Source organism: Pimephales promelas, chromosome 16 (assembly GCF_988280905.1).
Source record: "Pimephales promelas chromosome 16, fPimPro1.hap1.1, whole genome shotgun sequence".
NCBI lineage: Eukaryota > Metazoa > Chordata > Actinopteri > Cypriniformes > Leuciscidae > Pimephales > Pimephales promelas.
The window spans coordinates 34611173-34625982 of record NC_142784.1 but is presented as its reverse complement, the minus strand read 5'-3'; the positions used below and the strand labels follow the sequence as shown (position 1 = coordinate 34625982).

Genomic DNA, 14810 nt, shown 5'->3' with positions numbered 1-14810 from the left:
AGTTGTGATTACAAATCATGAAAATATTTTTTACAGTGTATGAAGTCAGTTCTCAACATCACAATAACGACTGTCTTCATATGTTGATTTATTTTAAACTTCTGATTGTAAAGTGATTGTAATGATTTGATGTGTAATGACATTCAGACTGTGATCAGATGTGTTTGATTGTGTGTTTTTCTCTGTGTTTCAGGGTTTCTTACGCCGGATTCGACATGTTTCTCAGACGCTTACACACACACTGAAGAACGCTCTCTTTCGTAACGACGTTCCTGTCTTTGGTGGAGAATCTCTAAAGATCTAATCTGATCTCATTCGTTTGGATTTTATTAATAAAGATAAAAACATAACAGTGCATGTAATGCAATATATGACTCATCTATACAAATCAAAGTGCTTTAATAATATATGACTATTATAATTTTCATCAATTGTTATCTTAAGTTATATTAATCACCAATCTTAGTTTAACAAATGTGTGAATCAAATTAAAAAACATTCGATGCACTTTGTGTCTTTGATTAGGCCACAGAACACATGAACCCGCGGGTCAAACACAGACGTGAGGGTTTATAATAGACGCATCAGTGTCAGAGTCAATCTGAGACTTTATCTGTAACCCGCTTTACACTTCTGTGAACTCTAAACACACCGACACACACCTCAGGTCAGAACCCAACACTGATTATATTTTGCTTCATTTAAAATAAAAAGAAAAACAAATGGAAACTTATTTTATGTCTAATAATTGTTGTTGTTTTTTCAGGTAGGCCTACTTCTGTTTTAAATGGTTACTTAATTAATTCTGTGATTAATTACTGACCCTCATGTGGTTCCAGACCCTTAAGACCTGTTTATCTTCAGAACACAAATATCATCTGAAATCCGAGAGCTTTCTGAATCACCAATCTCTGTTCATGTGAGCATCAGACACATGCATTTGCTTTTTTTATTGCAGACAAAAGAGTAAACATACATCACATAATGTCAACCACAACAATAATAAAGGAGATAACAGATAAAAGGATGCGTGCGATGATGACGCAGGAACCGGCCAATAGAGAGCCGGCGTTCTGAGTGGAACCGGAAGTGCTGCGCTGTGTTTACAACAGGGAAGACATTGTTGAATAAAGTTGTTATTTATTTATTAGTCACTTCGTAACATTACATTTGAGCCACCGTAGTCACATGGACTATTTTAACGATGTAGCCTACCTTTCTGGGCCTTGAAAGGGGTTATGATGACGTACGCTTTCGGATTTCATCAAAAACATCTTAGTTGGTGTTCTGAAGATGAATGGAGGTCTAACGAGTTTGGAACGATATGAGGGTGAGTAATTATAGTAATAATAATTGTCATTAGTACGTCTAATTAATGACTATTAACGTTTTTGGGTTAAGCCCACATCAAAAACACTAGTTATATAAGTGTGAGATGTGAAACACATTAAACATCAGGCAGTTTATGACTTATCAGAATGTTAATCTCCCTTACGACTACTACTACTACTAACTACATTAAAAAATTGAAGAGTAGGTTAGTTTTATAATAATTATAGAGCTGATGTGTGTTTGTCCTGCACTGCCTCCTGCTGGTGAAGATGCGGTATCTCACTTCCGCTGATACTGATTTACACACTGAAATTCCGCCGCGCACGTTTAATATCTGATCAATCTGTTGCTGTTAACACAGATATGATGATTTGATATGCATGTGAATCCAGTGAAGGAGCTGAAGCTCGATTCCCTCCTCATACAGATCAGAAGTGTGTGACGAGTTTACCGCCATCAGAATCATCTGCAGGAGCTCTGCGTTCCTGTACAGGAAACTCTGCAGCACTGAAGGTGTTTCACAGCAAACCAGACACACACACACACACACACACACACACACACACACACTCACACACACACACACCACCACACACACTAACACTCACATACTTTCAATTCAAGAAAAGTAGTACCGTATAACTTTTTTTAATGTTACTGTTTGAGAACGTTCAGAAATCATTCAAAAGTAACATTCCTATAATGTTTGGAGAATGTTAAAATGTAAAGTTCTAACATTCGCTTAACAAAAACAATTTAAATTTAATTAAATTCCATTCAAGGTACTTTATTGGCATAGCAGTGTTTATAGTATTAAAACAAGAAAAGATGAATTACATTAAAGTTTGGCAATGATTAAAATTAAGATAAGGTTGGAATTTAATTTATTACAGTTCTAATATGTAATATAGACACACACACACACACACACACACACACATAATCCAAAGGGGAAACAAGTGTTACCCGACTGCCTTGTTTTAAAGCATGAACACATTTCTCAGTAAGCAAAACTTAATATGTTCAGTCATTTTGCTTCTCCAATAATTGTATCTTGATTGTTTAGATTTTAGAGAAACGTTTAAGTGATTTCGAAGTATTTTATAAAGCATTTTTTACAATACAGATTGTTTCAGGAGCGTTTCTGTTTAGATGAAGAACCTCATTCTCATGCATCTGGGTCATCTGATGGTTTAGTCCTGTTCTCCAACACACAACAACGACAGGCCAAACTGCTATACTTTCATACCCTGGTTTTACATTCACATGCTCTCACACACACACACACACACACACACACACACAAACACACACCCTAAACAGGAAATAAAGCGAGATGTAAATGAGGTGAGCGAGAGGAAGAGGTTGTACATTCTAGTGTGTGTGTTAGTCAGTTTTTCTGCACCAGTGAGCACACACACACACACACACACACACACTCATGCTGTGAGTGGTTGTGTGTGTTCGTGTGATGATGGACGCTCTGGAGATCTCCACACGAAACCCTCAGGATGATTATGAGATCCTGCTGCGTGTCGGTGGAGGGACGTACGGAGAAGTTTATAAGGTACATGTTTCGCACCGCTCTCGGTTTATGAAGATTCACAGCTTTTAATGTTTTGTAAAGTGTGTGTAGAGAGAGTGTGTTTGTATGTTCCTAATTAAAGATGATCCTTGTACCTGTGGGGACATTTTTGAGGAAACATGCTTATAAATCACACAGAATGATGTTTTGAGAATTTAAAAAATGCAGAAAGTTGTGTGTGATCGGTATGTTTAGGGGTTGTGTGTGTGTTTGTGTTGTACCTATAGCCTTATTTTGAGGACAAATTTGTACAAAAAGTGAGCTAAATCTGACCAAACCTTCTTTTGGTGACGTCCTTATTTGTAAAAACGGTAAATAAATTCAGTTTTTTATAAAATTATAAAAAAATATAAAAACTGCTTAAAGTTTTTGGTCCGGGTTAGTGTGTGTGTGTGTATGTGTTAGAGTCAGGTTATGATATTAATAACTAGTTTCACCTTTGAGTCTATGCAGGGTCCCCGTTTAGGTGTCGGTAAGTGTGAGTAAGTGTGTGTTGTGTCAGGGGTTAAACACACCACATCCGGTCTAAATTCAGACCTGTGAAGGTCACTGGAGATCTGATCATCCCAGCACCAGCAACATTACAGGACGTTTCGTTATGGGTTATCGGGTGTTTAATGTTCTCAAAACGTTAGCATAAAACATCGTTTTGTTGGATGTTTGTTAAAAATGTTCAACTAAAGTTCCCACAATGTTTCTCATATTGAAAAAGTAAAACATTTATAATAAAAAGAAGAAGACTATTCAGAAATAATGTTTTCATAACTTAATCGTAACATGAAAACGCCAGAGTCAGAGGCTCCGCTGCAACGCCTAGTTGTAGCGTTCTGTGGCGCTAGCTGTGGGCGCTAGCTGTGGGCGCTTAAGAGCGTTTTGGCAGCGCAGTGTTTTTTGTCAGTTTGGACGTTTCGTTGCTATGATACAGAATATCCGCAGATATATTTCGCAGATAAATAGTTTTATACTTATACTAGCATAACTAGTTTTATGCTAGCTCTGCTGGTTGATGTCGTTGTACAGAAAGAAATGTTGTGACTGTTGGTCGGTGTGGTATTAGCCCCGCCCCTCCTTCACTGTGATTGGACGGCTGGGTAAAAAGTGACAGTGATGAGCGCTGCGAACATTCTTCAACTCTCGAAGCTCGAACTTTTCACTTCAGTGTGAAAAAAACGCTCAGGCTTTGCTACGCTCATGGCATTTTAAAAACGTGACGCTCATTGAAAACAATTGAAAAAATATCCCAGACGTAAAAAAAAAAAAAAAAAAAAAAACGCTTTGGTGGACACACGAGCTTAGAATGTGTTTTTTAAGAATAAAAAACAAAAACAAAATAGCCACACTTGTTTTGTTCGCGCATTGGAAGCATATGTGAGACGAGTTTCCTCTAGTGGAAGCGTTCGGTACTGCAGCCGAACAACATCAGACTCACATTTGGAGCACAACTTTGATCAAAATATTTAGATTTTTACATGGTTTTAGAGTAAAATGTGTTTTGGAAAATATATATTTCAATCAAAAAATGTAAAATGTTTTTAAGTGCATAAATGGTACATTTTGTAACTTTTTTTCCAAGTTCACCGCACTTCAGCAATAATCTATCATGCGTCATCTTTAAAAGACACCAGACCCGTTTAAATTGGGATTAAACTTAAATTATTAGGTCAATGCTCAAAAAGTGAATAAATTGATCGAATTCGATTAAATTGAACTACGGCATAAATATAAAATATAATTTAGTAGCACAAAAATTCAAAATATTAGCAAAGAAATGCAAAATATTAAATCAAAAACATTATCAAGTTAAAATGTAGTACAATAATTTAATTGAAATAAAAACAAAACGTTATTCATTTATTTTATTTTTAAACTTGGTTATTCAAGCGTCAAGCAAACATTCCATCATATCATTCTTCAAACATCATATGAAGGACATTTATATGTTCTCTGAAACAAATAGTAACATTTAAAAAACGTTTCAGAAAAAAAACACTCCACTACTAATGAATAATTAACGTTTTGAGGATATTATTATATAGGATATTATAACTGTTCTATTAATATTACTGGAAGAACATTTGTTCATATCTTTGAGAGAGACTTTCCCTGTTAGCTTGGTGTGTGTGTGTGAGACTCATTCAGAAATGTGACTGTGATGTCATGGTGTTCTCTGTGTGATGTCATCCTGAAGAAGTTTCTGCACTGTCAGTCTTCCTGTCCAGTGTTGAGTCCCCTGTATATTAGAATGATGATGGAGATTCGTTATTCATCACAGTCGTGGTTCAGGCTGATTTACTGTAAAGCACACGCGGCTGTAGAGGAGTGTGTGGTGTAGATGCACCACAACACTGCTTCCTCTTTCCTCCCAAAAGCACCTTGGTGTGTGTCAATGTTTCACCTGTACCAGCCATAGCAAAACTCTCCAGTGTGTGCAAACTGCGCCATTTTAGGGCAGAAACATTAACAGCTGAAATATGACACCAGCGACTTCATTATAGGCAATGCTTTTCAAAAACTCTCTTCACATCCTGAGAGCAGAAGTGGTGCACAAGATGTTAAAATAAGTCTCTGGTGTGAAGTTTTAGCTCAAAATACCCCACATATATATGTATATAGCATGTTAAAATTGTCACTTTTGTTTTTAAGGTGAGCAAAAAAAGCACCATTTGTGTGTGTGTCCCTTTAAATGCAAATGAGCTGCACAGAGGGCGGAGCTACAGCAGCATGTGTACGTGTGTATGATATAAAAATAAATAAAACGTTTTTGAAATGTTCAAGCAGCTAACACGAAACATTTAAAAAAAAAATTATTTATTTTTATATCATATTTATTTTTTTATCTTATCTCGCGCAGACACCACAGGTCATCAGTGCATTTGATCGTTCTGCAAACATTGAGTGTTGTTATTGAATGTTGGAGGCGTGTAAAAACCAATGTTGTTTGACATCTCTAAAGTTAACCATTTCAGGACGGGGAAAAATTAGTAAATAATTCACGGACACATAAATGAGGTTCAGTAAATGATGATAGAAAGATAGAAGACTGAAAATACAGTGCAATAGTCATATGGACTATACTGTTTTCGGAGCTCAATGGCGTCTTTATTTCATTGCTAAAGTAGATTAATGTAGTTGAATGCCTGTCTTGCCTGAAATGCGTGTTTGAGATGTTTTAAGTTCTAGAAAACCTTTCAAACATGAACACTTTTCTTGATTTGAATCTTGACGTCAAACTCGAAAAGCGTGGCCGTTAAAGGAGTAGTTCACTTTTAAAAAAACTTTTGCTGATAATTTACTCACCCCAATGTCAACCAAGATGTCCACGTCTTTCTTTCTTCAGTCGAAAAGAAATGAAGGTTTTTGATGAAAACATTCCAGGATTTTTCTCCATATAATGGACTTCAATGGGGTCCAAACGGTTCAAGGTCCAAATGAGAGTTTCAGTGCAGCTTTAAAGGGCTTTAAACGACACCAGACGATGAATAAGGGTCTTATAGGACTCTTCGAGTCATGACTCGAAAAAAGATTTGTTCAGTTCGATGAACGAGTTTGAACAGGAGGGTCATGCGCGTGCATTACAAAACAGAGCAAGGCGAGCATTTGTGCTTATAAAACTTAAACATTTTTATTTATTTTTTAAATGACCGCTCGTTTCGCTTGATAAGACCCTTATTCATCGTCTGGAGTCGTTTAAAGCCCTTTGAAGCTGCACTGAAACTCTCATTTGAACCTTGAACCGTTTGGACCCCATTGAAGTCCATTATATGGAGAAAATCCTGGAATGTTTTCATCAAAAACCTTAATTTCTTTTCGACTGAAGAAAGAAAGACGTGGACATCTTAGATGACATGGGGGTGAGTAAATTATTTTTTTTAAAAGTGAACTGCTCCTTTAAAGTGATCAGTGTGTTGATTAGCCTAAGTCGACCTGTTCTGCTCGTTTTACAACAACAGCTCAAACACACGACGCTCACCTCGAATCTGTGTCCTTTCAGTTTGATCAGAAACACGAGGACATGATAATGAGGCTCACAGTGTGTGAGACGTGGGGAATCTACTGTGAGGTCAGGGGGCGTGGCTGTGGAGTAGGTTCTGACCCGCCCACACACACACACACACACACACACACACACACACACATTCTTAAGGTTAGTTGTTTACACTCTGAAGTGGAATGAAATGTGGTCTTTCCAGTGACATAAGACAATATCACTCACACACTCAGTCACTCGTACAGTAAACCACATAAACACACATGCTGGAACATTTGCCATTATGAAGACTTTTACATTTTCATGATGGTTTTTATCCTGAGCGAATGATGTTTTCATATTCTTGCAGTTTTACATATTTTAGATAGATAGACAGACTTACATAAAGTTAAACAGGCAGATAGATAGATAGATAGATAGATAGATAGATAGATAGATAGATAGATAGATAGATAGATAGATAGATAGATAGATAGATAGATAGATAGATAGATATTGTTATATATTTTGTTCATATTGTGATATTTTCTTGGCTTTATGCAAGGACTCGTGTTCAGCTGAGGTGTGTGCTCGAAACAGGTGCTATTCATAGAGGCGAATGCAGAAGTGAGAGTTTATGATATTATCGGTTTAAAGGAATTTAAAGGAAACGTCTGCAGACACATTCATGGTTTTATCAGCTGCAGCATCTGTGAAGACTCGAGCGTTTCTGCTGCACATTTATCTGCCTCTGGTGTCGTCGTGTTGTGCTGTCGATCTCACAATGAAACTTCACAAAAATTATGTTTGAAACCACATCCAGAAATTGTCTCAAATGGTTTTAACCATAAAACAAACCTCAGAGTTTCTTCAAATCAAATGATTCACCCGAAGCTTATTCACTCTAATGCTGGGAATGATTCAGGCGTTTAGCAGCTGTGCTAATTTAACGCTAAGAGAGTTCGTCATCACGTGTCACGCTATTTTCTTCTGGAAACAAACTTTGTTGTGTTATTATTTTCCTGTTATCTCAGTCAAGCTGCTTTGAAAGCGCTGTATAAACAGAGTCATCAGCAGATGCTGTCCTGTTTACTGGTGCAGCTCATGGTCGTGTGTGTAGGAGTGTTTGTGTCTACTTTCCACTCAAGGCAACGGTCTGTTCTTTCCTCCAGCATGTGGATATTCATACTACATATAAAATTCCATAAACATAAACATTCCAGCAGACGTGGCCTAATGGTTAGAGACTCGGAAGTTTCGGAAGCGGGTTCGATTCTCAATAGCGGTAGGAAATGACGGTTCCCTTGAACAAGGAACCCAATCGCCCCAATCGTGTGTGTGTGTGTGTGTGCGCACGAACTTGTATGGGTTATATGCAAAGGACAAATTCCGAGTCTGAGTTACCGTGTCACTTTCACTTCTTTTTTTTTTCAATTTCATGTTCTTGTGTTCATATTTTGTGTGATAATGCAGAAGTTGTGGACTATGGGATTTGTTTTGGTCATTTTACAGTCTATTCCCATGCTGAAAATTTCACGTAGGCTACATAAATTATTACAGTTTAAATTCATAAATTGATAAACCGAGCGCTAATCTGGGGTGTGTTTCCCGTACAACCGTAAACTCGCTGCTTCACCGCTATTGTACGATGCATCGTTGAAGAAATCAACTTGCTAGTCACATATTGTCCCAAAGTGTTCCTTCAACCACGTCGATTTATGACGTCACGCACGTGGTACTGACTTATTTTAATAAAACTGTTTGAGATCAAATTAATTCTAGATGTTTTTATATAAATGACAGATATGGCATCTGAGGACTATCTCAGTTATTCCAGATTCAATCATAGACTCGTTCTTACATAGTGGAGCATATTCGCACATGCGCACTCTTGTGCTTTAACAGTGCTTTAAAGGGTACATATCATGCTTTTAAATCATTAATTTTTACATATAAATCATACCGTTGTGGTCTGCAATGCTTGGGTCTGAATTCCTCATTATTATAGCTCCACAAGCCCCTTTTCTGATGTGCGTCTGTGAGCGACCCGTTTCAAAGCGGCCCCTTTAAATAAAAAGGAGATGAGTTCACGGTCCGTTCAACTCCCCGCGTTCGGCCATTATTGTAGTTTGATTAGAGATTCACGATTATATACGATACCTTCAAAGAACATTTTTATTCACACGTTAATAAAATGTCAACAACAGAAGACTTGTCCATCAAGCCTTACATATTCGAGCCAGAGCGAGTCTATAAAGACGACGACGAACCTGCAGAACAATGTGAGTTAACTGTTTTGTGTTATTAGTGAAAGTCGACTATTTCTCTTGTTAAAACAAGCACACTGACAAGATAAATGACTACGGTCTAATCTTACCACAAACAATCTGTATTGATAATATGATACGTTTAGAAAAGCAGCTAAATGAGCAATGATGAAACTCGAGAACAATAATACTGCAGACGTGTAACGTTACTTCAAAACAAAAACAAAGAAAGACAAAGGTACTGCTAAACCATGACCACCATGTGTTTTAAGAAAGTAAAGTACTTTATTTTTATTAACGATATTTACAGCTTATCGAAATGCTCTGTTCGTCGTCTCCAAAGATAGAAGGAATTTACCGCTCATTCAGACGAAGTCGATCGGCAAACCCTTCTGTATAACGTTACTGGCGGAGGTTGTTGAAGTGGGAATCAGGTCACTACATCCAACAACCGAACATTTTGACTTGCCCTCTCGTAACTTCTGCATCATTGAGCTCGGACTACAAAATCGGAGCGAGAAATAATAATGGCGAATTGCTCGAAGTGTTGGGCCGGTAGTCGATGTCCTTATTCGTCAGTTCTGCTGCAAATACGGTGACGTAATAGTTAAAAAAACGTCATAGACAACAGAAAAATCTGAACAGGTTGAAAAATATGACCAAAACAGAATATAAAGATATAAACGAATCACCTGAAGAGAATAATTTCATCTTTTCTGTACTTATAAACACTCCAAATATACAACAAAATGCATTTAAGGGCTAAAAAAGTGGATTTTGCAATGATATGTCTCCTTTAAATCTCTTGACAAACTCAAAGACGTAAATTACATTTGTATGTTTTCTAAATAAAAAATATCGATTGCACTGAATGTCAGCTTGCTTATTTTGCTCAAGATAAAGGTTTATTGAGTCCACATGTAAAACAATCTAGAAACTCTGCTTCTAACCATTGCTCAAGATCTGTCGCTCCAAACACACAACTCTGCGATCCTGTCTGCGAATGTTCATTGGAACGATGGTTTCGGGTATCACCGACTCGTTCATCTGCTGATTACGACAGAACTTGCGACCATAGTTGGCTATGAAGTTGGAATATGAAGAGCAGAACCCCTCTGTCATACTCATGATAAACCCTTATTTGTTGAGCTATCATATCCAGTCAACTCCCATTGGTACTCAAAGGAAGTTTGTGACTGTTGTCAAGCTGGAAGAGAGCGGGTCAGATTTTAGGAGGATATACTGTACAGTGTTGGCCAAAATTATTACTGACATATCTAAAAATATTGACTTTTTTTGCCATTTAATTTCATCAGATGAAGTGAGTCGTACAGTTTTTTTTATCCACTTTTAACTTTAATATTTGGTATGTCCACCATTTGCTGTTATTACAGCAGCACATCTCTCTCTAAATATCTCCCGAGAACTTCAACGCAAATGTTTATGGCGCTGCCGCTAATTGCCCCAAATGTTCTGAATGGGGTTGAGGTCCAAACTTTGATGGGGCCGGTCCATCATTTTCAATGTCTTGGTAAACTGAAACCTCTTAAATATGCCAAGTGATCCAGATCCAGATCAATGCAGGAGAGACAACCTTAGTCCTAGTGTTAACTGGTTGCCACTGATAGACCTCAAAAGTCTCAGTCACACTGGGTTCATAACGACAGACTTATGCGCATGTGACTGTATTTCCTATTACTGTATGTAAAGCTTTGAAACAATCAAAGTGTGTGTTGGGTAGGTTTAGTCAAAGGGAATAAGTTGTACAGTATAATAATCATGTCTAAAGAAAGTCAACCTAAAAACATGAAAACTCAATGTGTGTATTTGTGTGTTTTCAGGCACGTAATAAACAGAATGGGGAATTGGCAGCCATTAAAATCATCAAAATGGAGCCTGGTGAGTATCACACACTTATATACTGAAACCCTCAAACCCAGTCCCTGAAGGGCCACAGCCCTGTAGAGTTTAGCTCCAACTTTAATTAAACACATATGATCCAGCTAATCAAGGTGTTTAGGATAACTAACTAGAAATGTGTAAGTTGGAGCGTTTGTCCCTCCAGGAGCTGAGTTTGAGAACACTGCTTTAAAAACACTGTGTGTGTGTGTGTGTTCAACAGAGGACGATTTCTCAGTTATCCAGCAGGAGATTGTGATGGTGAAGAGCTGTAAACACCGCAACATCGTGGCGTATCACGGCAGTTACATCAGGTGAGAGTCGCTCAGGTTAACACTGGAAACAAGGACTCGTTGGGGAAAGGCAACATAAGAGGCTTTCCCACCGGAGGAACCTTCTCATAGTTCCTAGAACTATTGGCGGAAGGTCCCTGATTTTGGTGCGTTTCGAACCGCAGGAACGAGGAACGATTTTAGCTCCAGAAACTCTTTTGGGCTAACTAATTTACTCCTACTTCAGAGTCGGTCTAAACCAGCGCTGTAGGAAGTACCAGTGACGGTAGTGTTCGCTGATTGGCCAGACGCACGCTAAACACCAGCACCCGCCATTTTTATACACACAGATTATAGCCTATACATTTACTCCAAAAAATTTACACTGAGGAGAAAATCCAACCTCAACTTTGAGGACACCAAGAGAAACATGATTATGTATTTTCGTTCAGCAACACTGGATATCAACCACACGCCATACGCTCATAACTCTTCATTACTGTCTACTTTATATGTATAACAGTTCAATGTATTTGACAGGAATGTTAGACAGATTGCAAACTAATGAACTAATGAATAGCGCCGTCAAAATAAAAGTCACAACATTAGTCCTCGGGGAACCATTAGTTCTCTGTAAACCACTAGTCCTCGGGGAACCATTAGTCCTTGGGGAACCACTAATCCTTGGGGAACCATTTGTCCTTGGAGCAACCACTAGTACTTGGGGAACCATTAGTCCTTTGGGAACCATTAGTCCTCGGGGAACCACTTGTCCTCAGGGAACCATTAGTCTTCTGGGAACCATTAATCCTCGGGGAACCACTTGTCCTCAGGAAACCAGTAGTCCTTGGGGAACCATTAGTCCTTTGGGAACCATTAGTCCTCGGGGAACCACTTGTCCTCAGGGAACCATTAGTCCTCTGGGAACCATTAATCCTCGGGGAACCACTTGTCCTCAGGAAACCAGTAGTCCTTGGGGAACCATTAGTCCTTGGGGAACCATTAGTCCTCTGGGAACCATTAATCCTCGGGGAACCACTTGTCCTCAGGAAACCAGTAGTCATTGGGGAACCAGTAGTCCTTGGGGAACCACTAGTCCTTGGGGAACCATTAGTCCTTGGGGAACTATTAGTCTTCGGGGAACGACTTGTCCTTGGGGAACCATTTGTCCTTGGAGCAACCACTAGTACTTGGGGAACTACTAGTCCTCGGGGAACCATTTGTCCTCAGGGAACCATTAGTCCTCGGGGAACAACTTGTCCTAAGGAAACCATTAGTCCTTGGGGAACCAGTAGTCCTTGGGGAACCATTAGTCCTTGGGGAACCACTTGTCCTCAGGAAACCATTAGTCCTTGGGGAACCATTAGTCCTCGGGGAACCACTTGTCCTTGGGGAACCACTAGTCCTCGGGGAACCACTTGTCCTTGGGGAACCACTAGTCCTCGGGGAACCATTAATCCTCGGGGAACCATTAGTCCTTGGGGAACCACTAGTCCTCAGGGAACCATTAGTCCTTGGGGAACCATTAGTCCTCGGGGAACCATTAGTCCTTGGGGAACCATTAGTCCTCGGGGAACCACTTGTCCTTGGGGAACCACTAGTCCTCGGGGAACCATTAATCCTCGGGGAACCATTAGTCCTTGGGGAACCACTAGTCCTTGCGGAACCATTAGTCCTTGGGGAACCATTAGTCCTCGGGGAACCATTAGTCCTCGGGGAACCATTAGTCCTCGGGGAACCACTAGTCCTTGGGGAACCACTAGTCCTTGGAGAACCATTAGTCCTTGGGGAACCATTAGTCCTTGGGGAACCATTAGTCCTCGGGGAACCATTAGTCCTCAGGGAACCATTAGTCCTTGGGGAACCATTAGTCCTTGGGGAACCACTAGTCCTTGGGGAACCACTAGTCCTTGGGGAACCATTAGTCCTTGGGGAACCATTAGTCCTTGGGGAACCACTAGTCCTTGGGGAACCATTAGTCCTTGGGGAACCATTAGTCCTTGGGGAACAATTAGTCCTCGGGGAACCATTAGTCCTCAGGGAACCATTAGTCCTCGGGGGAACCACCCTGGTGGTGAGTTACTATAACTGAACGTGTGATGCGCCTATGATGCACTCTGACTCTTACGTTCTGTATTGTCTCTATTGTAACTATTGTCTTATCAATTGTCCTTAGTAAGTAATACTTCATTTTGACCATCATAAATATGTTTGTGGCAAAGTTTTGAGAACATTATTGCAGTTTTTCACAGTTACTTGGACCAATTTCTCAATATTTAAGTCACTTGTTCAGTCTATGTGAGCTAAACTGTGGAGTTTGCTGAGTTGATTTGAGACATGAATTATATGTTTTGGTCGTTTTAGTCAGTTAGGAGAACTGTGAGAAAAATTATAAAAAATGTACATGAGATATGTGTCCTAGCGAAATGTGTAAAGACCAGATAACTTCATATCTTGTTCATATCTTTTGAGAGAATCTTGCCAGAACGTTTCCTGTCAGCTGGGTAGTATTAAGTGTTGATTTACTTTTAAATTAACCTTAAAAAACCCTTTAAATGAAGACGACGGATGGATGGATGTAAATGATAAACTGTGTTGTAGGATGAATAAACTGTGGATCTGTATGGAGTATTGCGGCGGAGGATCTCTGCAGGACATTTACCACGGTAAAGAGGATCTGACATTTCTCTCTCTCTCTCTCTCTCTCTCTCACACACACACACACACACACACACACACACACACACACACACAAATGACTTGATTTCCTGTTTTAAATGTCATCAAAATATCTTAATCTTTCAAAGCCTTTGGGTCACTCTCTAAAAACAGTACTGAACAACACAGTGTTCGTGTGATGAGTGTGATGATATGTTTTATCACATAATTGTGTGTGTGTCTATGTGTGTGAGAGAGAAAGAGACTGTGAGAGAGAGAGAATATTTATTTTATTTTAATAATTATTTACTCATTTGTATTGTGTAGTGTTATGAATGCTTTGGCAATGTAAAGATTTCGTTCACCATGCCAATAAAGCTATTTGAATCTTGAAAAAAACTCTTGAGACAGAGAGAGAGAGAGAGAGAGACAGTGTGTGAGAGAGTGAATGAGTGAGTGAATGAGTGTGTATGTGAGTGAGTGAGTGAGTGAAAGAGGTGAGTGAGTGAGTGTGTGTGTGTGAGTGAGTGAGTGAGTGCGTGCGTGAGTGAGTGAGTGAATGAGTGTGTATGTGAGTGAGTGAATGAATGAGTGAGTATATGAGTGAGTGAGTAGTGAGTGAGTATATGAGTGAGTATATGAGTGAGTGAGTGAGTGAGTGAGTGAGTCAGTGAGTGTGAGTGAGTATATGAGTGAGTGAGTGAGTGAGTGAGTAGTGAGTGAGTGAGTGAGTGAGTATATGAGTGAGTGAGTGAGTGAGTCAGTGAGTGTGAGTGAGTGAGTGAGTGAGTAGTGAGTGAGTGAGTGAGTGAGTATATGAGTGAGTGAGT

General features: G+C 39.2%; 1 protein-coding gene and 1 long non-coding RNA gene across 4 annotated transcripts in view; both read left to right on the top strand.

Moving 5' to 3' along the window:
• The window catches only part of LOC148973425 (uncharacterized), a 17283-nt gene extending 16608 nt beyond the window's left edge, over positions 1 to 675 (top strand). Inside the window, exon 3 of the long non-coding RNA XR_016146914.1 lies at positions 194 to 675. This is a non-coding gene — a long non-coding RNA (uncharacterized LOC148973425). The remainder of the gene's footprint in view (positions 1 to 193) is intronic.
• A 429-nt stretch (positions 676 to 1104) lies between these two features.
• The window catches only part of map4k1 (mitogen-activated protein kinase kinase kinase kinase 1), a 28972-nt gene continuing 15266 nt past the window's right edge, over positions 1105 to 14810 (top strand). The window contains exons 1-5 of one of the 3 annotated variants that reach the window (XM_039670062.2): positions 1105 to 1330; positions 1760 to 1845; positions 10993 to 11050; positions 11274 to 11364; positions 13924 to 13988. In XM_039670062.2, the coding sequence (XP_039525996.2) occupies positions 1294 to 1330; positions 1760 to 1845; positions 10993 to 11050; positions 11274 to 11364; positions 13924 to 13988 (337 nt within the window). In that variant the 5' untranslated portion in view covers positions 1105 to 1293. Of the gene's footprint in view, positions 1331 to 1759; positions 1846 to 2724; positions 2900 to 10992; positions 11051 to 11273; positions 11365 to 13923; positions 13989 to 14810 lie in introns of those variants that run through there. The other 2 variants (XM_039670064.2, XM_039670063.2) reach the window with 2 other exon arrangements.